General features: G+C 45.0%; 2 protein-coding genes across 2 annotated transcripts; both read left to right on the top strand.

The window, feature by feature from the left end:
* Nucleotides 1-1,107: 1,107 nt before the first annotated feature.
* LOC136542356 (protein MAIN-LIKE 1-like) lies at nucleotides 1,108-6,965 on the top strand. Its single transcript, XM_066534747.1, has 6 exons — nucleotides 1,108-1,230; nucleotides 4,123-4,212; nucleotides 4,297-4,950; nucleotides 5,048-5,209; nucleotides 5,293-5,676; nucleotides 5,766-6,965. The coding sequence occupies exons 2-6, from the start codon at nucleotides 4,129-4,131 to the stop codon at nucleotides 6,246-6,248; spliced, it is 1,767 nt and encodes a 588-aa protein (XP_066390844.1). The 5' UTR covers nucleotides 1,108-1,230; nucleotides 4,123-4,128; the 3' UTR covers nucleotides 6,249-6,965.
* A 4,186-nt stretch (nucleotides 6,966-11,151) lies between these two features.
* On the top strand, nucleotides 11,152-23,660 carry LOC136542355 (uncharacterized). The gene is made up of 20 exons (XM_066534746.1): nucleotides 11,152-11,488; nucleotides 12,682-12,738; nucleotides 12,951-12,978; nucleotides 13,114-13,236; nucleotides 13,391-13,502; nucleotides 14,713-14,750; nucleotides 14,864-14,917; nucleotides 17,019-17,087; nucleotides 17,158-17,274; nucleotides 17,361-17,429; nucleotides 17,790-17,869; nucleotides 17,971-18,099; nucleotides 18,171-18,432; nucleotides 18,504-18,596; nucleotides 18,709-18,873; nucleotides 22,149-22,273; nucleotides 22,375-22,501; nucleotides 22,746-22,870; nucleotides 23,106-23,267; nucleotides 23,345-23,660. Exons 1-20 carry the CDS (start codon nucleotides 11,394-11,396, stop codon nucleotides 23,382-23,384), a joined length of 2,070 nt encoding a protein of 689 aa, XP_066390843.1. The 5' UTR covers nucleotides 11,152-11,393; the 3' UTR covers nucleotides 23,385-23,660.
* The last annotated feature ends 3,023 nt before the right edge of the window (nucleotides 23,661-26,683 follow it).

The raw sequence follows: 26,683 nt of genomic DNA, 5'->3' as shown, positions 1-26,683 counted from the left end.
AAGTGTTGTTGTAGAATTTTTTAATAGGCTATTCACCCCCCTCTCTAGCCATTAGGACCTTTCACGCGCCTACGCCGCGCTCTAGGGCGTGCACTGCCCCTAGGACCCCGACAAGATGAGCGCCGCGGACACGGCCGTCGTCGCCGAGCTCCACCACCTCGCGCGCCTCCACGACCGCTTTCGCCGCTCTGCCGCCGCGGGCCACATCCCACGCCTGAACCCTTCTGCGCCGCCCCTCCACGAGGGCGTGGCATCGTACGAGGCGGCGCTCGACGACCTCCATCGCCAGCTCCAATCCAAGCAGGCCGAGGTGGACGGGCTCAAGGAAAAGCTCACGGCGGCCACCAGCCGCCGTAACGGGCGCCACCACCACCACCCGCTCTTCAAGCAGAACGACCCCGACGGCACACCGACGACGGAGTTGTTCACCTCCTGTGCCGAGCAGGCCCCGGCGGCACGCCGACGGCTAGAGCTTGCTGCGGCCACTCGATCGCTCACCTAGATCCCGGTGTCATCCCCGCAGCTGGCCAAGCACGCGCTGGAGGCGCACGTCACGCGTGCCCTCCTCGGCGGCTTCGAGCACGAGTCCTTCTACCTAGACGGCTTCCTCTCGTCGCTGCTGGACCCCGCCGCGTTCCAGTGGGAGGTCGAGCGAGGAAGGGATAGAGATAGAAGAAATAGATGAGGGGCAAAAATATCATTTCTCGTGGCCGGTCTATGCTGTCAGGTCGAGTTGGCATGCCACGTCAGTGAAAATGGCAAGAATGTATCAAATGTTGTCTCTCGATAATAAATATGTAGGAACAATTTTAAGAGTACTATCTGAAGAGATGGCATTCGTTATAATGGTAAAAAGTTAAATATAGGAAAAGGGAAAGGGGAACACGGTGCTGCGGAGGCTAGGGTTTTAACTCGGGCTCGTGCGACGCGAACCCGACCGACGAGACGACACGGTGCCTCCCCCCTCCGGGTTGGACTGGACCCGGTCCTTCACTTTCACTCGCGAGCGGCTTCTCACTGAAATATGGGCCCCACCCGCAGCTAAGTTTCTGGGCCCCTGTGGCAGCCAGTGGAAGAGCTCCTCTCATCTCTCACTTAACAGCCGCCCGACTCCCATGGTTGCTTCCATCTCCAAGTCCCACCGGGGAAGTGGGATTGGAGACGACCAGCGCCACCGGAGGCGAAGGCGGAGGCGGCGAGGCGCGCGCCGCGCCCTCGGACACCTCGCCGGTGAGTGAGCAGTCTCTGCCGCCGCTTCCCCCTCGTCGTCATTGTCCTTGCCCCGTATCATTGGTGGATTCGATCTGGACCTCAAGCCCAGATCCGGGCTAACCTTTCGCTCCTCGGTTGGTGATTCTTGGTTGATGGATTGATTGGTGCACGGATTTCACTCCCCTAAGGAACCCTGGTTTTGGAGACGCTTGTATTTCGTGTGGCGATGTCTGGCCTTGGTAGGAATGTAGGGCTAGTCCCGTTTGGAAGATGCTGCGAAATGCTGTGCAAAATTAGGGTGCATGTACTGCATGAAGCACTGTGTGCGTTTACTGGGCAGTGATATCTGCCTGATTTTATGTAGCTCTTGTTGGTATGTGGTAGATTCGTAGCATTGGGTGTGTTGGAGGCTTGGAGTTGATGTGTCCGTGTGCGCTTGGACTGTTTCACTGGTGACAATCAGAAGGTGGTGTTTCTTTCAAGACGAATAGTTTTTTTTTAAAAGATGGTTAAACATGACCTGAATACAATAAGTGATTAGAGTAATAGCGTTATGTGTCCGTGTGCACTTGGACTGTTTCATTGGTGACAATCAGAAGGTGGGAGAAACCAGACATTTGAAATTGCTCACTGGGAGAAACCCGGCCCCCGCGTCGCTCCGCCTGAGCGACACGGGCGCCGCCGCCGCCTCCACCAACCCCTCCTCCCTCCCTCCCCGTGACTCCTTGCCGCCGCCGGAGCGTGCTGCTAGAGGCCTCGCAGCCGCGATGATGGTGGCGGCGGGGCCTTCCTCCATCCTCCAACCTTTCTCTCCTTCTCTCCTCCCGGTGCCCGGTGATGGTGGTGGCTGCTACGGCGGCGGTGGTGGCTGCTCCAGCGGCCGGCTCACGGATCCGCGGCCCTGGATCCGGCTGAGGGTTGATCGACTGCTGTGCGTGGAGCTGTGCGGCGGCACGGAACCGGCGCCCCACGCCATGAATCTACGGCCGGCGCCGCGGTGGCGTTGGTGCTCGCCGGCGTTGCGGGCTCCAGCACCGCGTGGAGTGGGCGGGGCGCGGTGGCGGCGCGGCAGAGACGCGATGCTGGGGCCCGCGACCAGATCTGGCGAAGGTGGGGAGCGTCGGGGCTCCCGCCCGAGCCTGGGGCGGCGGCGGCCAGCCGGGCCGGCTCGTGCACGTCTGCAGGGATCAGGCGGCGGCCGGTGTCCGGCCAGGGGCCCGTGCCCGCGCTGCTGTGCAACTGCGCGGTGCTGGCTCTCGGTGAGCTCGGCGACGGTGGTGGTAGCGATCGTGGTTCGAAGGATGGGCGGGTGATGCGACGGCGAGCTCGACGTGGCCGGATCTGGAGCTTCGGTACCTGGACCTGGCACTCTCTCGAAGGGCTGGCGAGGGCGGTGGTTGGCCAAGGCGGAGGCGGCGGCGACAGCAAAGGGTGTCGGCACTGGTGCTCTACTGCCGGTTCTGATGCCGCTGGGCAGGGGGCGGCGCCCACGGGGGTGGGGCGCGTGTCTGGTGGTGGCTGACGTCGGATCGCAGCGTTGGCAGCACGTGCCAAGAGCCGGCGACAGCGGCCGCCTGTGGCGTTGGTCGTGCGGCGGTGTTTTCGTGAGCAACGGAGTCAGGTTCGGCTCCGCGTTGCCCGGCCGGAGGGGGTGACGATCGACGCAGCTGTGCGGCTGCTGCGTGCAGCCGACGCGTCGAGGCCCCTCTGAAGGGGTTACTGTGGAGCGGCAGGACAACGGTGAAGGCAGTGACGGATGGCAAGGGGCCTTGCTTCTTGGCCCGACGTTCGTGCTTGAGGACTCCTTGGGCGAAAGCCTAGCGACGGCGACACCTGTGGGTGCCGCTTTCCCTGTTGGGGGCGTCGTGTATCCCCTCTAGCACTATCATCCAAGGGTGAAAGCCCGGTCCACTTTGGACGTGCGACGGTGGCGCCATCGGCGTCGCTACCTTCCTGAAGGCGTCGCGTTTGGATTTCGTCGTGGCCTCGATGTCTCCTCGGTGATTGTTCTTCGCTTCTTGGCGCCTCGATGACGCGTGGAGGTGGGTCTTGCTGCGAGAAGTCGAAGCTGCTGCGTCAGGGACGTGGCTTGGCAACGATGACACGCGGCGAGCACCCTCCTTCATCGTTGGTTGGGGTCTGCTAGGGGTCGACAAGCGCTGGAGGCGAGGCGGGTGGTCGTGATTGGAAGTCGGAGCTGCTCTTTGCGGGGTGCTACAGCTTGGCAACGATGACCGGTTGCGGCCGCTTGCTTCGGGCTCGTTGGTGGGTGGCTTGTGTGTGGACTGCCATGAGAAGTCGGAGCTGCTGGCGTCTTCTGCCATGCTCGGCAACGATAACCCATGGTAGTGTGCCGTGTTAGTGCTCAGCTGCGTCGTGTGGGTTGGTTAGCCTTCGGGTGCCCTTTTGACATCCCATTGGCTAGCCCTCTTGTACATAAATTCTTTCTGTCTTAATTGAGCGGCAGAGCTCCTGCCTTTGTTTAAAAAAAACAATCAGAAGGTGGAGTTTCTTTCAAGACGAATAGTTTTTTTTTTAAAAAGATGGTTAAACATGTCCTGAATAAAATAAGTGATTTAGAGTAATAGCGATTCTGTTAGAAGTTGCTACATGTATGTAACATTTTTTGTTGTTGTATAAGGGAGTTACAATGTGCAGTTCATACTAAATCATTGATCTCCTAAGGGCAAAACCGCAAAACTATCTGGTTTAGTTTTTTTAAGACCACAACTATTAGATTCTTAGATTTTGGAAAAGAGTAAAAATAAAAAGAATGAGGGGATTGAAGAAAAGAAAAAACAATGAATACTCACCATGACACCATGCATCTTTTTATCCATTATTCATTTTTCATGTGTAAACTGTTGATGCTTCCATCTTACATCTTACAGCTGCAGTCTTGTTTCTCAGGACAAAATGGACCTTGCACCTCAGGGATTGATAACACAGCAACAAAAGGCAAATGGCCGAAGGCCAGTTGGTAGCTCACAAATTTGGACAGTATGTAGCTTTTGCATTCCTTGTTCCTTTTATTACTTGGGTATCTTAAACAAAATACATACTGAGATAATGAAAATTTTGTAGCGGTATGGTGTTCTGCTTCCAAGCCAGCAGACTCGAAAGCTAAAAGAATGGGTTCTGACTGATGAGCAGCAACAGCTTGTTAATGCTAGTGGTCTTGGACATCTGGCACTTACCACCGGGTTTACCATTGATCGTTCTTTGCTTACATCATTTTGTGAAAGATGGAACAATGAAACAAATACTGCACATTTCATGGGATTTGAGATGGCACCATCACTTCGCGATGTTTCCTACATTCTCGGCATTCCAGTGACTGGTCATGTGGTGACCGCAGAGCCAATTGGTGATGAAGCTGTGAAGCGGATGTGCTTGCATTATTTAGGAGAGAGCCCTGGAAATGGAGAGCAATTGTGTGGCTTAATTAGGTTGACTTGGTTGTATAGGAATTTCCATCAACTGCCGGAAAATCCGACCATCAATGACATTGCATATAGCACCCGAGCTTACCTTCTATACCTGGTTGGTTCCACCTTGTTTCCTGACACCATGAGGGGATTTGTATCCCCAAGATATCTACCATTGTTGGGAGATTTTAGGAAGATCCGTGAGTATGCTTGGGGGGCTGCAGCCCTCGCTCATTTGTACAGGGGATTGTCTGTTGCAGTGACACCTAATGCCACAACGCAGTTTCTCGGCAGTGCAACTTTGCTCATGGTGTGCTCTTTATCTGAATAAGTTCAAGTTATTATCTATGGTATTGTCTATTGTATTATCTGCTTAATTAATCATGGCTTTCCCTTATTCCCATAAGGCCTGGATTTATGAGTACCTTCCTATTACTCAACCAAAACAGAAGAACCAGAGCACTTTGCTGCCCCGGGCTTGTCGGTGGAACTTTGGAGGAGCAACACGTGGACAGAGGAAAAAAGTCATGGAGTGGAGAAAAGTTTTTGAACAACTTCAATTTTCTGAGGCAAGTCCAAAATTACCTACTTATAAATGTGTGCCAATTTTTCAACTGTTATGTCATATATACTATCCCAATTATGTTTTCAGGTCAATTGGAACCCTTACAAGGACATAAATCCAGCAATTGGTCTGGAATATTGCATTGCAGCAGATAACATCTGCTACTCTCGGACTTGGCTAATCAGCTTTAACATAAAGGAGGTGTATGTGCCTGACAGGTTTGCTAGGCAGTTTGGAAGGGAACAAGGACGCCTCCATGGCGTGCCAATGTGGGCAAGAAGAACTTGGAGTAAGTGGAAAGACTGGAGAGCTGAGTATGCTCGTGAGATTGAGGAGTTTCATCAATTGGTTGGCTGCCGTTTCACCCCTCCTGCGGAAACCAATATCAACTCCCTTCCACTCCATGAGTCTAGTGCTGGACAGAATGATGCAGGATGCGGTCTGAATACCTCTCATAATTTTTCTACAATGGTAAGCCCTTAATAGAAAGCTAATTATCCATATTCCATACCTTTTGCCTATAGTTTGGCCCTTGGTGTGCTTATGCTTGTGACTTGTAGGTTGAAGATTTGAAAAATGATCTCCCAGTAATTGGTCGATATCTTCAGGGAAACTTGCTTCCTTCAGAGGTTTCAAGCTTCCTAGAGAGGGTGGGCACGATGATCAAGAGCTACTCCCCACCACAGAGCAGCCGAAGGAAAGATCGAGTAGCTCATGGCCACACTGGCCCAGTCAAGTCAAAGAACCCAAGGAAAAGAGGGAAACCTTCACACTTTCAAGATCCTTTTCCTCATCGGTACCCAGGCACCCCGTTACCTTATCAGGCTAGCAAGTGTGGCATGGTGTTTGGTGGCACCGTTCCTCTACTAAATGGGGGTGAGGCACTCAAGGAACAAGAGGCCATGGATCCCTGGCAGATCTCCCAGTCTCATTTGACAATGACCACATCTTCATCTCTAGACTCAAGCACACCAGAATCAATGAAGCGAAGTCGGGAAGGTGGGGATGAAATTCAAATCCCAAGGGACACTGATTGCCTCTGAAGAAGTGGAAGGCTCTGTGTGCAGCTGAAAATGTTCAAGCACAGAGATGGAGTGGGTGCTGAGGCAGCTAATCCGATTTTCCTCTGATGAAGACAAACGTCTCTTGGTCTTCATACTGTACAAAGTAGCTAAGAAACTTGGATCGTTTGCTGCACTGCTGACAGTTAGCTGGCCACCAGCACTTCACAGCGATGTTGCTGTCTGATTGCCTCTGAAGAAGTGGAAGGCTCTGTGTGCAGCTGAAAATGTTCAAAGCACAGAGATGGAATGGGTGCTGAGGCAGCTAATCCGATTTTCCTCTGATGAAGACAAACGTCTCTTGGTCTTCATACTGTACAAAGTAGCTAAGAAACTTGGATCGTTTGCTGCACTGCTGACAGTTAGCTGGCCACCAGCACTTCGCAGCGATGTTGCTGTCTGTGCAATTTGCGAGGATTGTCCTGTGTTTATGTATCTCATCCTGTATGACCAATGGCAGACGTCACAGACTTTAGCCTAATCTGCAGCCGTGCAAATTTGGTTCCTATTGATGATACTAAACTCAAACGCCCCTGTTTTTTGCAAGCATGCTTGACTGCTGAGCCTGCGTGCTTCTAGCTGAAGGGCGGGTTTGTGGTTTTTCTGTGTAAAGCAGTGTTTTTCTGCTGGTTCAGTTCAGTTTTGTGCGCTTGAGGAACATTCGTTGGTAACACGGAAACACTGCAGCGTTTCTCTTCCCTCATGATGCGTTTGGATGTAGATACATAGGTATTGGAATTGGTATTGGCTAGCACTGAATGCAACTGTTTGGATGGTATAGAATTCAGAATTGGAAATCAAGTTCAATACCAACCGGTATTCGCAGCACTCTGCTGCATCCGTCAATACGGAGCCTTACCCCTTGTATTACCGGGAATCGAGTTTCACGAGAAAATAGAACCGCTCCCTCCTTCCCCGTCTCCGATGCCAGCGAACCAAGCGGCTCCTCTGGTGGCTGCTCATCCTCCATCTCTGCCCGAGCTACCACCATGGATGCGGCTGGGCTGCTTCCTGCCATGGCCGCCGCCGAGGGGGACCAGATCCGCCCCGTCATTGCCGCGCGCCGGACTCCTCCATGACATGGGCTTCTCCGCCTGAGCTCCTCCCTGACATGGCCACTGCTGGACTCCTCCACGCCATGGCCTCCTCCGCGCGAGCTCCTCCCCGCCATGGCTGGTGCCGACCTTCACCCGAGCTCCTCCCCTTCATGGCCGGCGCCGACCTCCGCCTGAGCTCCTCCCCGCCATGGCCTCCGTCGACCTCAGCCCAAGCTCTTCCGCCAGCGAGCAACGCCGCCCTCCCCTGCCTCATCCACCAACAAGCACCAACAAGCCGTGCCGCCCTCCCCTGCCTCCTCCATCAGCGAGCAGCGCCGCCACTCCCTGCATCCTCCACCGGCGAGCGGCACTGCCATCCCTTGCCTCCTCCGCCAGCGAGGCATGCCGGTCCTCCCTGCCCTCGGCGAGGCGCGCCGCCGCTCCCTTCTTTTTTCAATTCCATGGTTGCGTGCATCCAAACAGGAAATCAAATTGGATGCTTCAGAGGATTCCAAAAGTCAATGCAATAGCCATCCAAACAATAGAATTGAATTGTAGCCCAATGCAATGTCATAGCTGATTTGGTATTGGAACCAATTCAATAGCAAGCCCTCCAATATCGATATCCAAACACAGCCTCAGCCTTTTTTTTTGGAACGACTACCACCATCTGATTCAATTTCTGTTTCGCACCGTGTGATTGGCTAGCTGGATGCACCGCCCCTAGGTCCCAAGCCCCAAGTCCCACTCCCACCCCGTGATGCAAAGAGTTAAGGAGTACATGTTTGGATTTCTAATCTTTCATTTGGCAAATGCATTGGCGCCGTCCTTATATTCAGTTCGCCCTATATTGAAATACACGCCCCTCTACCGAGAGTCTAGGGTATATAAGATTTTTTTTTGAAACCAGGGTATAAAGATTTTCATTTGCCTAGAGTCTAGTGTATAATATTTTTGTAGAATTTTTCGTGAAACAATTAATACTCGTAGCAATAGCAAACGTTCTTGTGTTCTCCACCCTCCATTCTTAATTGTTTAGTTTAACTCTTAGTCAAACTTTCTAGTTTTGACTGTTTTTTTCAAAAAATTAAGTTCAAATAAACGTAGTATCAAAACATATTTCTTGGAGAATTTAATAAAATTAGTTTTTAGTGGATAATTTAATAAAACAAATTTGATTTTGATTTTGTAAATGTTAGAGAGTATTTCTATAAACTAGATCAAAGTTAAAAAGTTTAACTTAGAAAAAAAAACTAAAGTGTACTATAATTTGAAAACAAATAATAGCACTGTATTGAACATGAAAATTCGTTATTATTGGATTCTTTTATAATTACATGTAGGCAATAGAAGAATATAAATTTCTATGTTTAGATTGTGCGATGTTGTCATGTAACTTAAGTAAATAATTCTTACGATCACTCTCCTTTTCATTCCATGAGAACATTATCCGTAGTACCAAAATTGTTAGGAATTTAGGTATTTTCAAGTTAAATATAATCCAGAAATACCATAGCAAATTTATGGCAACATGTATGTGCACGTGTGTAAATATACTACTCGTAGATGTAACAAATATGAACACGAACATCATATTGATCATGGCGAAAAACATGATATTAAATTTATCAAATTCAAGGATAGAATTATACCCAGCGGAGGGACTCATGCTCAAGGCACCGGTGGCTCCACGCGCACTAGTCGACATAGTGCGTTGCTCGATGTCGTGAACCACAGTTCATGCAGGATGATGTTCGCAGTGCAGTCCTTCGAACGTCCACCGGGAAGTAGACGATCCGAGGAAAAAGAAGAAGAAGACGTCAGAGTCACCAGGAAGAAGCGAGCAGTCGTGGAGACGCTCCCCAAAAATCTGATCGTCCGCACACCCGAGCAGGTGTCACAGATGCTGACAGCGGTTTCAAAGGCCTGCTCTCCCAACTCTCTGTACGCACAGAGGATTGAGACGGAGATACTCGGGAGCAACTCAACAGAAGAACGATGGTGCTGAATGTTGAAGGCGAGCACACCTTTTTTATAGTCGTGGAAGGTGGAAGGTGAAGTGTAGAGAGGATGAACCTGGACGTCATGAAATGCTCATGAATTACTAGTAACCTCTGCCATAAACATGAGGTTACTAGTAACTACAACCATAACAATAGAAGTTACTAGTAAGCGTAGTCATAACTATGACCGTTACAAAGTTCAACCATCAACTACATTTAATGCACCACTTTATTGCACCTAGCATCTAATATGACCTTAGAATTTATTTGATTTAATTATTAAATAAAATATGGGTCAAGCTTGCATTAAATCTAACAAAAAAAAATATCTTCCAGACCAAATTGTCCCTCCTATATCGTTTGAGCATATCTCCCACCATCACTCTCCTTTCTCGTTTTGAACCGTCGGCATAGGAGCCCTCTACCTTTTTTTTTTTTTTGACCTAGCCCAGAAATTCGTCTCCATGGGGATTCCAACATAGCTTGCTTGGGTGCTACCGAGGAGCTCCAACCACGCCGGTTGCTCTTCTCATTGTGCTTTGAAGTGTGTTGGTGGTGCGCTTGTTTTCGATGCTTGTTGCCAGCAACTCATTCGCGAGCATCAGATTTCTACAAATTCGACAAAGATAGTTTTTATTGCCCTTATCTTTGGTATTTTACGAATTGTGCTTTTTATTAATTATGTGCGGGCGTATAGATGTCTTCGGGTGTAGGGTCATTCGGCTCCCATGGTTTATCGTCTCGAGAAAAGTCTGGATCTAGAATAAAGAGTGCAGATATGTGCTCGACATCTAGTCCAACGGTGAGGAGTCCTCTTTCAGAACAAGTTTCCTGAAAAGAAGGTGATGGCCCTGTGTGGAACAACGATATCCCAATCGTGGTTCCGCGGTCGCGGTATTGGGAATCGGCGGTGTAATTCATTTCTCCATTTTTGTTCTTATGGGCGGTCGACAAAATCACAATCACAGCATGCCATCGTGAGATAAACAGAAACAAACAGGGCCAATATTACCTATCTGATCGGTAATTCCCAAGTCGGTCAGGCGGTGTAGAATTACATCATTGAAGATCTTGTGCTAGGTAGTGACGAGACTTTACGAGGCTCTGGCAATGAAGAAGTTCCTTTGCCGAGAAGGTACCAAATCCTTTTCAGGATCGGGGTTTGCATAGCGTGTGTTCTGTTTGTACACAATGTGCTTGTGAACGAGACGACTTCAAATTTTTTCACTAGAACGAGTGTCTTTGTGGACGGCACTTAAGATGCAGGGTACCAACAACCTAGCGTAGACCGTTTTGCAAAATTTTATGAAATGTAGTTTGCAAAGAAGTTTATTATGAATTTATCATACGGTTCGAAGGTACAATGGTTCACGTAGCTTCCTTCTACCTAAGACTAGGAGCACATCACTTGTGTTAAATGGGGAGAAATGGAGGGAATTTTGGATTTATCATAGGGCTGCAACAGATTGGGAAGTTGGGGTGGCGATTGGCGAAGCAGCAAAATGTTCTTAAAAACATTTCTTTAAAAAGGCTAAAAAACCATATTTGATCGAGCTGTGGACTACTCTCTCTATCCAAAATAAATCTACATCTCGTTTCTCGAGATTTTTTTTTAAGTTTAACTAGAGATATAGAAAATAGTATCAACATTCGTATCGTCAAATAAGGTTATTGTGAAAATATACTCATGTCTAATCTAATGATACTTAGTATAGTACTGTACATTATAAATATAAATACGTTTAGTCAAATTTTAAAAAAATGAATATCGTTTATTCCGTCGCTCTTTGTCACAGCAGGTCTCAGTCACACGACATCCTGACCTCCCTAATCTACCTCCAGGCTCCAGCCCCTCCTACGCGGCCCCACCATCTCCATCTCCCGGACGAACAGACACAAACCAGGTACCAACCAACGACAAATCTCGCGACCTCTCGAAATGAGCGGAGCCGGGAGCAGTGTGTAGCGCGAGACGAGCACCGCCGCCAATCCAAACCCTAGAGGCGGGAGGAAGACGGCGAGCGAACCCAGCAACGATCTCTGACCTCCAAAATCCTAGCGCGGCGGGATCTCGGGGGTGACGAAGGATGTCGGATTCAGCATCGATGGCGGCCGCCATCGAGGCGCGGTTCAGCAGCCGCGACCTCATCGGCCGCGGCTCCTTCGGCGACGTCTACAAAGGGTACGGATGGCGCCCCCACTGCCCCACACCTGTTGGGCAGTCCCCAAATTTCCCTTACCTCTTATTGCCTCGCGCGGATTTTGAGCTCATGCAAGGCAGGCGGCGGCCACGCTTGATTGAGCCGTTAGTCTAGCTTCGAGTCGAGCGGCATTGTTGATTTGGGCGTGGGGGCTGGAGGTGGGGCTGGGTCCAGCGGGTAATTCGTGCGTCGAGTGTTGGTAATTAGTTGATCGAGTGGCCAGCATGGTAGCGTCTGTGATGTTATCCATCTGCTTGTTCGAGTTGTTCCGTGCCATTGGTGGTTTCATCGATCCGGGGGGAAAATGATGCAGTTTGTTTGCTCAGCGTGGGATTTGAGGGAACAAGCAGTATAATCAGGTTGATACAGTGGCTAACCAAGATGAGTCTGCACTGCATCTATGCAAATTTATTTTTGTTATTGGGTGGTACTACTATTGGATGGCTCTTTGCTCTAAAAAGTGACAAGCAGGTGGCACCATTAGGAGGTGGGCTATGTAGCAACTTTGGTGCTAGGCGGGAGCGTGGCGTCTAGCACCTAGGTGATGCCTAGGAGGCTACATGATTAACCTTTAAACATTGTTCACAAGATACCCGATTTGTATTCTATATAGTGATGGTCTGTCTCTGATCTATTGTGAAATTCTGTTCTTGTGAGGAACATGTCTGCCAACAATGCTGAAGCTCTAATTATTTTGTTCATGTAGAAGATAAACACTTTATGATGTGAGGCACTTAAGTGAGGGTAGGCTGTTACTGGATGCTTTTCCTCGAAACTTCAAGGATCATGAGCTTTTTGTGTTCTAAAAAACATATTGGTTCAGAATTTGTTTGTAATTCACAACCCAGATAACTTCCATTTGCTATTTCTCTGTAAAAGAGTCTTCCCTTTGGACTAGAAAACAATCAGTATGTGAAATGAAAAGTTCTGCTATGTACTTGTATCATTCCCCAAAATACCTGTATTGTTACTTAACATATAGCGCACTAGAAGTTGGCATGCTATTTACATGGAGGATGACATTATATTTGCCTGATTTCTTTATTTCCCTCGTCGGTAGGCATTTGCTTCACTTAAAATTTTCCCGTGAGTTGTACTTATATTATTTCTGTTGCCTCATATTTTATGCTGAATCTCAATGCTTGCTCAATATCCCGTGTTATTTTTTTTGTAGGTTTGACAAGGAATTGAATAAAGAGGTTGCTATAAAAGTCATTGATCTGGAAGAAGCGTGAGTCCCTAACATGAATTTTACCATAACTTCTTATTTTGAACATATTAGTTATTAGTTTTTTTGTTTTGTTTTACACTGTCACTAATTTTCCCTCACAAAATACTTAATTAATTTAACACATTCTCGTTCTACATTCTGTTTTTTTTTTCTGAATTTCTTCCGCCAAGAATTTAACCAAGTTAATTTCTTTTCAACCGATTCCATTGCAGTGAGGATGACATTGAAGACATCCAAAAGGTTGTGGTTTCACTTGTGCTCTATATTGTATGCTAGGCTGTCATAGATCAACTTACCTGGTGTCCAGTGTGTAAAAAAAAAAAACTTACCTGGTTGATATGTCAAGTTCCTAAAAGGCTTTATTTCCTGTCGCAGGAAATATCTGTTTTGTCACAATGCCGGTGCCCATATATTACTGATTATTACGGTTCTTATCTTCACCAGACTAAATTGTGGATAGTAATGGAATACATGGCTGGTGGTTCTGTTGCTGACCTTGTATGTTTTCTATATCCTTTGTCAGTTGATCCACATAATGTTTAATACAATGCAGATAACAGTGAAGTTAGTGCTCCATTCCATCATCATTTGTCAAGCACCATTATAAACTACTTGTTGGTAATTGATGTTGTTCCTTCATTTCCATGTGCAGCTTCAAGCTGGCCCTCCTCTGGATGAAATGTCTATTTCATGCATTCTGAGGGACTTGTTACACGCAATTGAATATCTACATTCTGAAGGAAAAATTCACCGTGATATTAAAGGTTTTACTTCTCCCCCTTTCCCTTTCTTATTCAGATGTTTCTTGTGAATGCCCGCAACTATTTGGAACAATTACTGACCCAATAGTAATCGAACTATCCAAACCTCATTAATCTTTCTTATGAGGTTGTAAATTGGAATAATTCTTCCAATAAACTTTGCTTACTTTAGGTGGTAGTGGATAAATTTTCCAGCTTGACTTGCCTTATCACGAACAGGATGTAACCCCTTGTTGCAAAATGTATTATATATGTCTTAATGGATCTTTCCAGTTGGTCTTGGTAATCCCTTGATGGTTAGCTAATTGGAGAAACTCAAGTCTTTCAATTGAATAGTAACTGCAGGAACAAGTGGTGTATTGTACCTTCAATAACAGACTCATAATTGTTAAGTGGTTTATATAAGTGTCTGCCTATGCTCTCCTGTTTGACTGTCTAATAAGAGGAATCCAAAAACTGACAGGAGGCTTCTTGATAAGGGTGGCACTCCTCTATTCTGTAAGAACCAATAGTGCAATAGCAGTTTATTTAACTATAACACACAGTCTTTCTTGTGGAACATGTTTCTATGAAAAAAGTAGCTTGTTAGTGGTTGATAGATATTACTCTTGCATTGCAAATACCATTCAGGAAACCTATCCAATTCATTTGAACTACCCTAATCAACTAGCTGCTGCCATCCCACCTTGGGATGTGTAGATCATATATGATACTTTCTATTATCAAGTTAGTTGATGATTACTTTATGATACAATACAATAAGATTTCTTGACCTTTATTAATTGTTCCCTTCGAATTCCTTGGTTGTATAAAAAGTTTGGATCTTATTTGTTATTCACTTTGTACTTGGTTGGGCTAATACTTAATATGCTGAAAGGGTGGGTGAAGAATTGTTTTTGCTGTTGGTAGTAGCATGAGCCTGGATAGATTTGAAATCTTAGAGGTGCTGGTGGACGTGAAGAGAGAGCAAAACCCTCACCAAAGCACCCTATTCACAAATCTACATGTTTGGTACTTTGGTGATGGACAGTTGGTAATGCTCTTCCACAGATACAGTTATGTGGAGGATTTCACAAATACAGATAATCCTATTGTCGTGCAAGGAATAATTATCGGGATATGTTGTCATTAGTGTCATTTTTTTCTTGTCTTGAAAGTTGTAATGCCAAGTATGATAAATATTGAAGAGAAAGCATTGTTTGATATTTTGCAGCGGCAAATATCCTCCTCACTGAAAGCGGAGATGTGAAGGTATAACTTTTATGACTGGAAGATTCTGCATTTTGGAATGCTTTCCATCGTGGTACATCTATTGTCAATTTCTAGTTCATAATATGTATGCTGTTACTATGTGTATTCCATAGGTTGCGGACTTTGGTGTTTCTGCACAGCTGACTAAAACAATGTCTAGGAGAAAGGTACAGCCTTAACCATTCTTCTGTTATGTCAGGTTGCTTAGTGTCTCTGGCTTTCTGAACATGCATTGGGAACCTATTAAGCCCTCAACTACACCTCTACTGGCAAATTCTTGGGGTAAATCAATGTTATTTATTCTAGATAAACTGCTTAGTGTTGGCCCTCGATCTCCCTGCACAGGTGAGTATCATCACCTCACCAACACCCACAGTCCCACACAGACACACAGCACGAGCACCAGCTCTGCAACTCTGAAAGTGTGGCAACTGAACTGGTTTCTTCCATTGCCTTTGCTCTGAATATATACAGCACTAGTACCTCTATAAGGTACACTAGAGTATGGAGGGTACTCCAACTACTTGTACTAGCTAATACATGGCTGAGATCAGCCCCAACTACTACCATGGCTGATGTATGCGTCTACTAACTATTGTACAAACTAGTACTAGAGGTCATGGCCTATTGCCATACCTCAAACAGCAGAGCTGACCGTGCCAACCCTGCTGCAGCAAAAGCAAAGAGAGGGGGAGCAGCAGATTATCTCACACTTAGCTGTCGTTTTCACACAACCACAACTAAACTGTCAGTCTTGTCTCTGTTAAAAACAAAATTTGATGGTTGTGTTTGCCATATATGTGCTGTGCTAGTAAACATTGATATGCGATCTTTTTCAGCTCAAATGGAGCATGTTCTTGTCAAGCATTGTTTAAACATTATGACTTCCGTTGTAAAACTAAGAGTAACCTGTGCAACTGCATGTGTAGATTTGAAAAATACATTTTTATTCTGTATATAGCTCTAATATCTATGGCTGAAAAGGCATCTGTGTTTTCTACACCGCTATTATAGATTTAGTAAAAATCTACACTGTTACAATTGGCCATGCAATATTAGTATTACGGTGGTCCCTTGGCCCTTGAGTCTCACCAATTGCTTTTCATATACGTAAATTAGATATACCTTCTTCATAGTCAATGGACTTCTTGTATAATTTTTTTTTTGGGGAATGTATAATTATTAGTTTATCCTTGGAAGCATGTTGGGTGGCTGTATTTTAATTGCAGATTGCATCCATTGAGAAATTTAAAATTGGTGACAATTTGGATATATTGGTGTTTGGTAATGAGTGCAGCCTTCTAAGGGTACCCAGCCAAGTAGGTCAAAGTACTGTTTTCAGGAAATTAACCAGCCATTTGCTATGAACCAACCAACTAATCAGGGGTGGAGCTATGTGTTCTTATCGTGGTCAGATGCTCCTATAACATTTAGTAAATCCTATATAAATATACTGTTTGCAAGTATGTTAGTGGAGCTGACCACAATAGCCTGGCTCTGGCAAAAGAAAAAAAAACACTCTCTTTCCTTAATGTAACCTGGTGGATTGTATATGAGTCCCTTACATATTGTTTTCCTCTTCTAAGTACTGTTGAAATGTTATGTCCATCTACAAGATAGTTGAATCATTGTTGATTTTTCTTAAAGTGCCTTATCACGGAGCAAAATGCCCAAATGTGGTTTGACCTGTTTATGATTGCTGCTTACACTGGTGTTTACAACTTCATCATGTGATGGTCGCATGTGGCTTGAGGGTGTATGTGGTTCATGGTACATAGCTCTTTGTTTTGTATCATAAATCCAAAATAATCTGATTACTGTTTCAGAGCATTAGTGTGACTTTGTGAGAATGCTGCTATGAGTCATGCTACCATCTGGTGAGCGGTAGAGTGCCACACTAGGTAATATATGCATTCATGTTTGTTCTGGGTAGTGGGGAATCGGTTTAGCAGATTTGAAGCCTTGATTATGCTTGGGCATCATGTTGAGTTGTTTTTTTTTGTTACGTAAAGAGTGCAGGGAAGGGAGGAAAGTAGTGGATTGTTCAAAGTTTTATTTGTAAGCATGCTTGTTTGTATCAGTTGATTGCTCTATATGGAAGGCCTTATCTGTTATGTTGATATTTTAGCATTTTAACACTTAGCTTCAGGAAAAGCATGCACTCATTGTTTGAATTTTATGGTGAAATATTCTCTTTGAAAATTTACATTGATTAAAGAGTGAGCCTTTGTACTGCTGGTCTGCTGCTAATGATGTCAAACTGTTCAGACATTTGTTGGAACTCCCTTTTGGATGGCACCTGAGGTTATTCAAAATTCTGAAGGGTACAATGAGAAGGTACTTGTGCATTTGCTAAACAAACTTATTAGTATTGAGCTTTTATAGACAAGACTGTGTTTCAGTGCAGGCAGATATCTGGTCTTTAGGTATCACTGCTATTGAAATGGCTAAAGGTGAACCCCCTTTGGCAGATATTCATCCCATGAGAGTTCTTTTCATGATACCTCGTGAAAATCCTCCACAGGTAATTTGATTAATTTTCAGTAACTTACCAAAAGTACCAGTATGCATTTCTATGCAAGAAGATAAATGATTTGTTTTAATATGCAGCTTGATGAGCATTTCTCGAAACCAATGAAAGAGTTTGTGTCACTATGTTTAAAGAAGAATCCAGCAGAGGTAAAAATATTATTATTTTTGGAACTCAAGGCAGGAGCACTGCCGTTTCAATTAGAAATTACTCTATTGAGGGAAACAGGAAAACTGTACATCACTCAGTTAAGTAGGGAAAACTGGCAACTCGGTAAAAACTAAAACTCACTGTGTGCAAACCTTCTAGCTAAACTAGGTCTTGGGTCACTGCCAAACGACCTAAACCACAACACCTGCCCAACTACCTAGCTTAATTAGGCATGATTATGGCCTTCGCATATATGTTCTAAAACAGAATTTTTATATGTAGGCTTGAATGACATTTAAGTTTGTTGTTTTGCCTTACTTTTGCTGAATGCTCTATTGCTCTCTTTCACTTTCTCTCAGAGGCCTAGTGCCAAGGAGCTTCTTAAGCATCGTTTCATAAAAAATGCCCGAAAGACTCCAAAGCTTTTGGAGCGAATAAGGTTTGGGTTATTCTTTCTTCTCAGTGAAAATTGAGTAAATGGATGCACTTGAATGTTTATCTCATTCACTCTGTGTGCTTTCTATTACTGTTATTGGTTAGAGAGCGGCCAAGATTTGCAGGAAAAAGCATGGATGACACACAAAATGGGCAAACACATGATGAAGAAGAGGATTTTGGTACAGGCACTATCAAGGTCAATAGGACAAAAGATACAGCTCCGTCTTTGAGGTATATTAAGTCAACATTAAGCAAACTTTGGTCTGTCTTCACATACCTGATTCTTTTTTTTCCTATTGTAGTCAAGGAACAGTTAGGAAAGCTACAGTCAGGGATTTTCCTGATAGATCAGAGGGCACAGGAACTGTCCGAGTTGTTACAAGGCTTCCTCAAATCGCCTCCACCAAGGATGGTAGATCTGATATGCCTCAAAGTCCAAAAGCACCAATACGTACAACTGATCGAGAAAATCAGTGGAAGTCATCATGGACTGGATCTGAAGATTCTCTCTCTCAGAGAGATACTCAGAGCGAACGGGGGAGAGTAGAAAGTTCTACTGATGATGTAATATTTTGGCATTTGACATGCAACTTGGTTAAATCGTGATGATTTCACTAACTATAATTCTTTGCCAGAATGATCAGTCTGTAAGTGGGTCAGGAACTGTTGTGTTACGCTCACCAAGAGCATCTCAGTTGTACTCAACAGCTAGCAACCACAGTGCCAAGGTAACTTACAAACATCATTTTTTCTATTTTTAAGATTAACAACCTTACTGTCTATGTAAGACAAGACAAGGATAGAAGTGAGCAGCAGCAGCTGACACATCTTACTTGTTAGCCTCCCAGCAGATTCTCCTCATATGAAGATATGTCTAATAGTGGGACAGTTGTTCGGACCCAAAATGAAGACCCAGAAACTCCACGATCTTCAAGGTCAAGGCTGGGGATGCAAGAAAAGGCATCAAATACTTCTCTTGAGGATAGTTCCATTAACCTTGCAGAGGTGATGCACATTAACAATTTTGTTGGCAATTTTTTGTTTGTGGTTATTAATCAATGCATAGTTATAATGCATAGTTATAATCGTTGGGGCGTAACCCTCTTAGCGACGCGCCATATCGGAACCCGGGTATGGTGTTAAATGGGCAAGGGCCGGGTCGTCACCCCCGTGACGCGCCGTGTCGTGATCTGGGCATGGTGTCAAGTAACCAAGGATCGGGTCGTCGCTTCCTTAGTGGCGCGCTACATCGGCGCCCGGGTGTAGTGAAAAATGAGCAAGGGTCTTCGCATCAGAGTCGACGGGTGCGAAGGGTAAGGAAGCTAGTCGAACCAACTAGGATCCGTTTAGGTAGTTGGAATGTAGGGTCACTTACAGGTAAGTTAAGAGAATTAGTTGATACCGCAACTAGGAGGCGTGTAAATATATTATGCGTTCAAGAGACTAAATGGAAGGGTCAGAAGGCGAAGGAGGTGGACAATACAGGTTTCAAGCTTTGGTACACAGGGACAGTCGCGAATAGAAATGGAGTAGGAGTTTTGATTGATAAGAGCCTCAAGAATGGTGTGGTGGGAGTGAGAAGGCAAGGAGATAGGATTATCTTAGTCAAGCTTGTCGTTGGTGATATGGTCTTGAACGTAATTAGTGCGTATGCCCCCCAAGTAGGCCTCGACGAGAGTGCTAAGAGACAGTTCTGGGAAGACTTAGATGGCCTGGTTAGAGCTATACCTAGTAGTGAGAAGCTTTTTATAGGAGGAGATCTTAATGGACATGTAGGTACTACAAGCGCAGGTTTCGAGGCAGTTCATGGAGGTTTTGGGTATGGTAGTAGGAATCAGGAGGGGGAGGAAGTTCTGGACTTCGCGGTAGCTTTTGACCTGATGATAGCCAACACTTTCTTTAGAAAGAGAGAATCTCATCTAGTGACCTTCAGTAGCGGACAACACTGTAGTCAGATTGACTTTGTCCTCGCAAGAAGAAAGGACAAACGAGCATGCTTGGATTGCAAGGTGATACCAGGGGAGTGTGTTGTTTCTCAACATAAGCTTTTGGTGGCAGATTTTCGTTTTCAGGTGCGTGCCCGTAGGGATAAACAAGCTAAGATTGAAAGAACAAAGTGGTGGAAACTGAAAGGGGAGACGTCAGAGGTATTTAGGGAAAGGGTTATCAAAGAGGGCTCTTGGAAGGAAGAAGACGACATAAACAATATGTGGGACAAGATGGCAACCAACATTCGGAAGGTAGCCTCAGAGGTGTGTGGAGTAACCAAAGGAAGGGGACGCGAGGCTAAAGATACTTGGTGGTGGAACGAGGAAGTCCAAATGGCTATTAAGGAGAAGAAAGAATGTTATAGACGCTTGTATCATGACAGGAGTGTGGACAACATAGAGAAATACAAGGTGGCTAAGAAGACTGCAAAGCGAGCTGTAAGTGTGGCAAAGGGTAGAGCATACGAGGATCTTTACCAACATTTGAGTACGAAGGAAGGAGAGAAGGACATTTATAGGATGGCTAGGGTTCGTGAGAGAAAGACACGGGACTTCAACCAAGTTAAGTGCATTAAGGATGAAAGGGAGCATCTCTTGGTAAAGGAGGATGAGATCCGACATCGATGGCAAGAGTATTTTGACAAATTGTTCAATGGTGAGAATATGGACACAACCTTTCAGTTGGATGACTCTTTTGATGACACCAATAGGCGCTTTGTGCGGAGAATCCAAGAATCTGAGGTCAGAGAGGCGTTGAAAAGGATGAAAGGAGGTAAGGCGATGGGACCGGATGGTATCCCAATCGAGGTGTGGAGATGCCTCGGGGACATAGCTGTAGTATGGTTGACCAAGTTGTTCAACCATATTTTTCGATCGAACAAGATGCCTGATGAGTGGAGGAGAAGTATATTGGTACCGATCTACAAGAATAAAGGAGATATTCAAAGTTGTACAAATTACCGGGGAATTAAGTTGATGAGCCATACTATGAAGCTATGGGAGAGAGTTATCGAGCATCGCTTGAGAGCAATAACGCGGGTCTCTATGAACCAATTTGGTTTCATGCCCGGAAGGTCAACCATGGAGGCAATTTTCTTAATAAGACAAGTTATGGAGCGGTATAGGGAGAAGAAGAAGGACCTACACATGGTTTTTATTGACTTGGAGAAGGCTTATGATAAAATACCAAGGAATGTTATGTGGTGGGCTTTGGACAAACATAAAGTCCCAACAAAGTACGTCGGGCTCATTAAGGACATGTACAACAATGTTGTGACTAGAGTTCGAACAAGTGATGGAGACACAGATGACTTTCCGATTAGGATAGGACTACATCAAGGGTCAGCTTTGAGCCCTTATTTGTTTGCTTTAATGATGAATGAGGTCACAAGGGACATACAAGGGGACATCCCTTGGTGTATGCTTTTCGCGGACGATGTAGTGCTAGTTGATGAAAGCCGGACAGGAGTGAATCAGAAACTGGAGTTATGGCGGGAGACTTTGGAGTCCAAAGGTTTTAGACTTAGTAGAACTAAAACTGAGTATATGAGATGTGACTTCGGCACTACTACTCGGGAGGAGGAAGATGTTAGTTTGGAAGGTCAAGTAGTGCCTAGGATGGATACCTTTCGATATTTAGGATCAATGCTACAGAGGGACGGGGATATTGATGAAGATGTTAGCCATAGAATCAAAGCAGGGTGGATGAAGTGGCGGCAAGCGTCTGGTGTCCTATGTGACAAAAGGGTACCACAGAAGCTAAAAGGCAAGTTTTATAGGACGGCGATTAGACCTGCTATGTTGTATGGTGCAGAATGTTGGCCTACGAAAAGACGACATATTCAACAGCTAAGTGTCGCGGAAATGCGTATGTTGCGTTGGATTTGCGGGCATACAAGAAGGGATCGAGTTCGGAACGATGATATACGTGAGAGATTAGGGGTAGCGCCAATTGAAGAAAAGCTTGTCCAACACCGGTTGAGATGGTTTGGACATGTGCAACGGAGACCTCCAGATGCACCGGTGCGTAGTGGAATCCTAAGTCAGGATAGTAACGTGAAGAGAGGCAGAGGAAGACCGAAGTTGACTTGGGTAGAGGCAATAAAAGGAGACTTGAAAGGATGGAATATACCCAAAGACTTAGCCTTAGATAGGAGTGCTTGGAAGACAGCTATTCACGTGCCTGAACCTTGATTGTTTCTGTTGTGTTTCAACTCTAGCCTACCCCAACTTGTTTGGGACTTAAAGGCTTTGTTGTTGTTGTTGTTGTTGTTGTTGTTGTGGTAAATGCAGGCAAAGGCTGCTTTGCAGGCTGGGTTAAGAAAGGGAAATGCTCGAGAAAGACCTATTATCAACAGGCATGAAAAGGGATCACATGAGCATAGATCTTCTGGAGTAAATAGTCAAGAGGTTCAAAGGTATTTCAAGCTTACCTTTACCTGTGTTTAATTTCATTGATAGAAACATTCTGCCCTTATTATTGAAGTTCTCTTTAACCAAAGTGTGTTCTTTATCCTAGTGAGGATGTAGACATGCAGAAAGGTCGCAAATTACGGCAATTATCTGATGGGCAGTCAGCTTCTCGTGCTTCTAGTTCTGTAGCTCCACCTGCAGTCTCATCATTGCTACTCCCTTCCCTGAAAGAGGTAAAGTAACATGGCTTTTGGATTTTTTTTTTCTGTTTTTATTAAACCATACAGAATTTTCATGTTTATTTTAATTTGACCCCTTCATATTTTCCCTCTCTAAGAAACTGTATTAATATTTTGAGATACCAATATACCATGAGAGTGCTTTAGTGTTCATTCAGTACCAGTCAATCTTTTACTTTCTTTGCATCCCTCTGGACATGTCTTCTAACTTTTGGACATTATTGCTTTCATGCTGTAGGCTACTGGTGACAAGTTTGATCGGCCTGCTGTTCATGCTTTCCTTGATTCCTTGATGGATCTAGAACACGAAATACCTGGATCATGCGAAGTACTGGTTGGCAGATTGCTACACCAGCTAGGGAGGTGCGGCCATCACTATGCTCTCACGATCTTACGATAGAGATTGACCTTTTTTTTTTTCTCGAAAACGCAGGAGAGCTGCGCTTCATTATATTAATAAGAGAGTAAAGGGCAAGAGCCCAAACAACACCACAAACACACACGCACGCACTCACACCCCACCAGTTTCCAGGATCGATAGAGATTGACCTTGTGCAGTTATCTCACCTCATAATGACTCACCATACCTTCCCTGCAGCTCAAAGGATTCCTCATTGCAAGGTCTTCAGGAGACGGCGATGTCAATTTTCACTAAGAAACCTGAACCTCCCTCTGAAAAAGCAGGCGACAAGAAACTAGCTAATATGCCACCATTGGCTGCTCCTACCGTAAGCCCGCTGGCAAGGTTCCTTCTCACAAGGTTGGTGCACAGTTACATATTTTTCAGCTTGCTTAGTAATACCCATGACAAGTAACAAGTTTCTGCCATCATTGCAGGTGGCAAAACCAAGTTTCGCAAGATCTTAACTCTGTTTGATCCCTGTGACTCAGAAAAGAGATTTCATGTTTGATTTGGCGTGTAATTAATATTTTTTAGTGTACATAACGCAATCTTTAGAACTTTATTTCAGCCAGATGGCCCCAACCACCTGTTATTTCATTTGTTCTGTTCATGGTGAATAACATATTTCCTGCCCCTTTTCCGGTGTAACTGCCACCACCATACATGTATGACATCTCATGAACATTGTAGACATATCCAAATTTACCAGTTGACAATACTTGAAGCTTGGTGAATTGTTTCGCGAGTTCAGTTATATTCTGTTTCTTTGTACTTCAAAGCTTTAAAGGACAGGCAAGAACATTCTCTCTGTGCAAAACATAATCAAGGGACATCACGGCAATTGTGCTCGCAACTCTTGGTGAATCTTGAACGATATGGAGGTCACCCTAATTTGTTGGCACTAATCATGTTGATCGCCAGCTGCTATTGGGTATACGGTCCTTCCTCGTTGATTACCGGGTACAAATCCCTTGATTGTGGCAGATTGAGCACATCCACGAACTGGCGAATCCTTCAGTTGCAACTTGGTGCTCATCGAAGTGTAATCGCCAGGTGAAAGCTTGCATCTTGCTAACGTCTATTTTGGTTCATCCATTTGTTTTTCACATTGTTGACGTAAATTTGATCTCACACTTAAAAGTACTAGCACGTTTGGGTTTGTATCACGTGAGGATAGCTCTGATTGCTAAGGATCAATTTGCAGCGAAGCAAGGGAAAACTGCCTTGGCCGGAGTCTCAAAACGGCATCGGTTTTTAGCAAATCCGTCGCGAAAACCTACTCGCACCCGTCAGCTAAGGCATTTATATTGATAATAGACGATAGAAGAATAACAGATGACGTTGAAAAAGTAAGGTCGAATAAGATAGTAAAAAGTTACATTTATATTGATAGGTATGATTGGATGCCTCAACTCGGCGTGGGGTGGACTTATCTGAAAGTGTAATCAAGCTTTAATAGTGGATTTTGATGATAATGACCACGTAATTAGATAATTGATGAGATTTATCGAGATGACAAGTAGGGAATTTATATTCAAGGATGCTACACGAAACGGAGAAGCCCCCAATTATAAATGTAGATGACTTCAAACTCAAATGAGGTTTAAATTCTTTTACATATTGAACTTGAGTATAAAAAAAAGCCGTACTATAAAGGGGGCACAACGGTTAAGCTAATATGTGCTACCAAGTCCTCAAACAACCACATACATCATCAGATTCACAGCCAAAATATTCTACACCTTACTATTACTCTTTCTGTTTTGCGTGGTGCGGCACTGCCGCACTTGAAGAGAGGCTCGTCCGACCCCTTGGTCGCGGGCTTCGTCTTGTCCGTCCCCGAGGCTGCGGGCTCCGTCTCGTCCGACCTCGAGGCCGCGGGCTTCGTCTCGCCCGACCCCTTGGGTGCGGTGTCCGTTGAGGGCTGGGGGTATATATACCTTTCTCTTTCCTCCCCAACGGCTATCTGCGATTCAAGTGATCGTTGGGGGTGGGGGATATATATACCTTCCCCTTCCTTCCCAACGGTAACTAGTTTTCTTCTTCCTCACTTTAGCACGTCCAAAACAGAGCAGGAGCTCTCTCTCTCTCACTCCATTGTTGACCTCAAGCCCTCAAGCAAATCCATTGATTTCCTCATCAATCCTTGAGGAAAAAGGGTCCCAAACTCGATCAGAAAGCGCTCTATTGATTCCCAAACTCTAAAGAGCACTTGGTTCACGTTTTGTCTGACGGTTGTGTTTTTTACTCTTGGAGCTTGGCTCCTAGCCAGCTAGAGTATCGTCCGTGAAGCTTGCCAACTTGTGTGGCAGCCCTGAGAGGTTTGTAACCATCTTTTGAAGCTAGTAAACTCACTCCTTATCTCAAGAGTTAAGTCTCTTGACTTGAGAACGAGGAAGGGCTGGAAAGCTCTAAGCCTTAGTGGTTAACCTCAACAACGTGGAGGTAGGCAAGCCTTGGTGGAGAGCCGAACCATGTGATAAATCATTGTGTCACTTATGCTTGATTTACATTACTTGCATGACATATTGTTGATTGAGGTGATTTCTAGAGTTTGAGGCTGATATACTTGTGTGTGGTGTTCCCACCACTTTTAGCTGTCGATCTGTGATCTACTACCATGCAGGAAGCTAAGAAATTTACCCAATCTAAATTTTGTTGGGTAAATTTTGAACTGTGAACTAATCTCACCTGTAGGTGCGGCAATGCCGCGCTCACAGAGCGGCAGTGCCGCAGGTGAATTTGACTTTGGTTTGAGTTGGATTTTTACAGGCCTATTCACCCCCTCTAGGCGTTCCAGAGATCCTACATTATCCATGTGAGGGGGCCACAACTCTTTCAAAATCTGTTAAAAAAACAAATTCGAACTAGTTTTAGGCTAACAAAATTGTAATGGCCAATTTTCACGGACGTAGGTCTTTCCGAGGCACAATTCTCTCATCTGAATTCTAAATTAGGACATTTGAGAATTCATTTTGTCATTAAACAATTTGGCTGATCTTGGGAAACAGGTCATCCTAGATTAACTGATATTAGATTTTTTTTTTTTGTTGCGGGTATTTTGGTTCATGGATTGGTCGAAAGTTACATGATAGTTGATCCATTGGTCGGACTTGGACTGTCTAGCGACTCGGGGGTGTTTGGATCCCAATGCAAGTTTTTCCTGTCACATCGAATGTTTGTTTATTAATTAAGAGTATTAAATATAGATTAATTATAAAACTAATTGCACAGATGGAGGCTAATTTGCGAGACGAATCTATTGAGCCTAATTAGGTCATGATTTGATAATGTGATGCTACAGTAAACATGTGCTACTGATGTATTAATTAGATTCGTCTCGTGAATTAGCATCTATATATATAATTAGTTTCATAATTAACTTATATTTAGTCCTTTTAATTAGCATCCGAGTATTCCTTGTGACAAAGACTAAACTTTAGTCACTGGATCTGGACTGCCTTTCAGAGCAAGGCTAATGCTGGCTAATATTTACTGGTGATCTCAGTTGTAGAACAAGTACTACCCTGCTCGCTTGGCTTATAAGCCGTACTTTTTCAACCAACGAACAATATTTTTCTCTCACAACAAATCAGCCAACAGTACCTTCAGCCATGGCTTATCAGCCAAGCAAACAGGGCGCCCATGCGCACTATTCTTGCTCTGCTATTCTTGCCTCACTAGGTTGGTTGCTCTGCTATTCTTGCCTCACTAGTGATTTGCGCGCGCCCATGAGCACGAGTAATGATCAAACACATTTTTTTGAAACAAAC

The sequence above is a fragment of the Miscanthus floridulus genome, chromosome 3 (assembly GCF_019320115.1).
Source record: "Miscanthus floridulus cultivar M001 chromosome 3, ASM1932011v1, whole genome shotgun sequence".
Taxonomy (NCBI): Eukaryota; Viridiplantae; Streptophyta; class Magnoliopsida; order Poales; family Poaceae; genus Miscanthus; species Miscanthus floridulus.
This window is presented reverse-complemented; position numbering and strand designations above follow the sequence as displayed.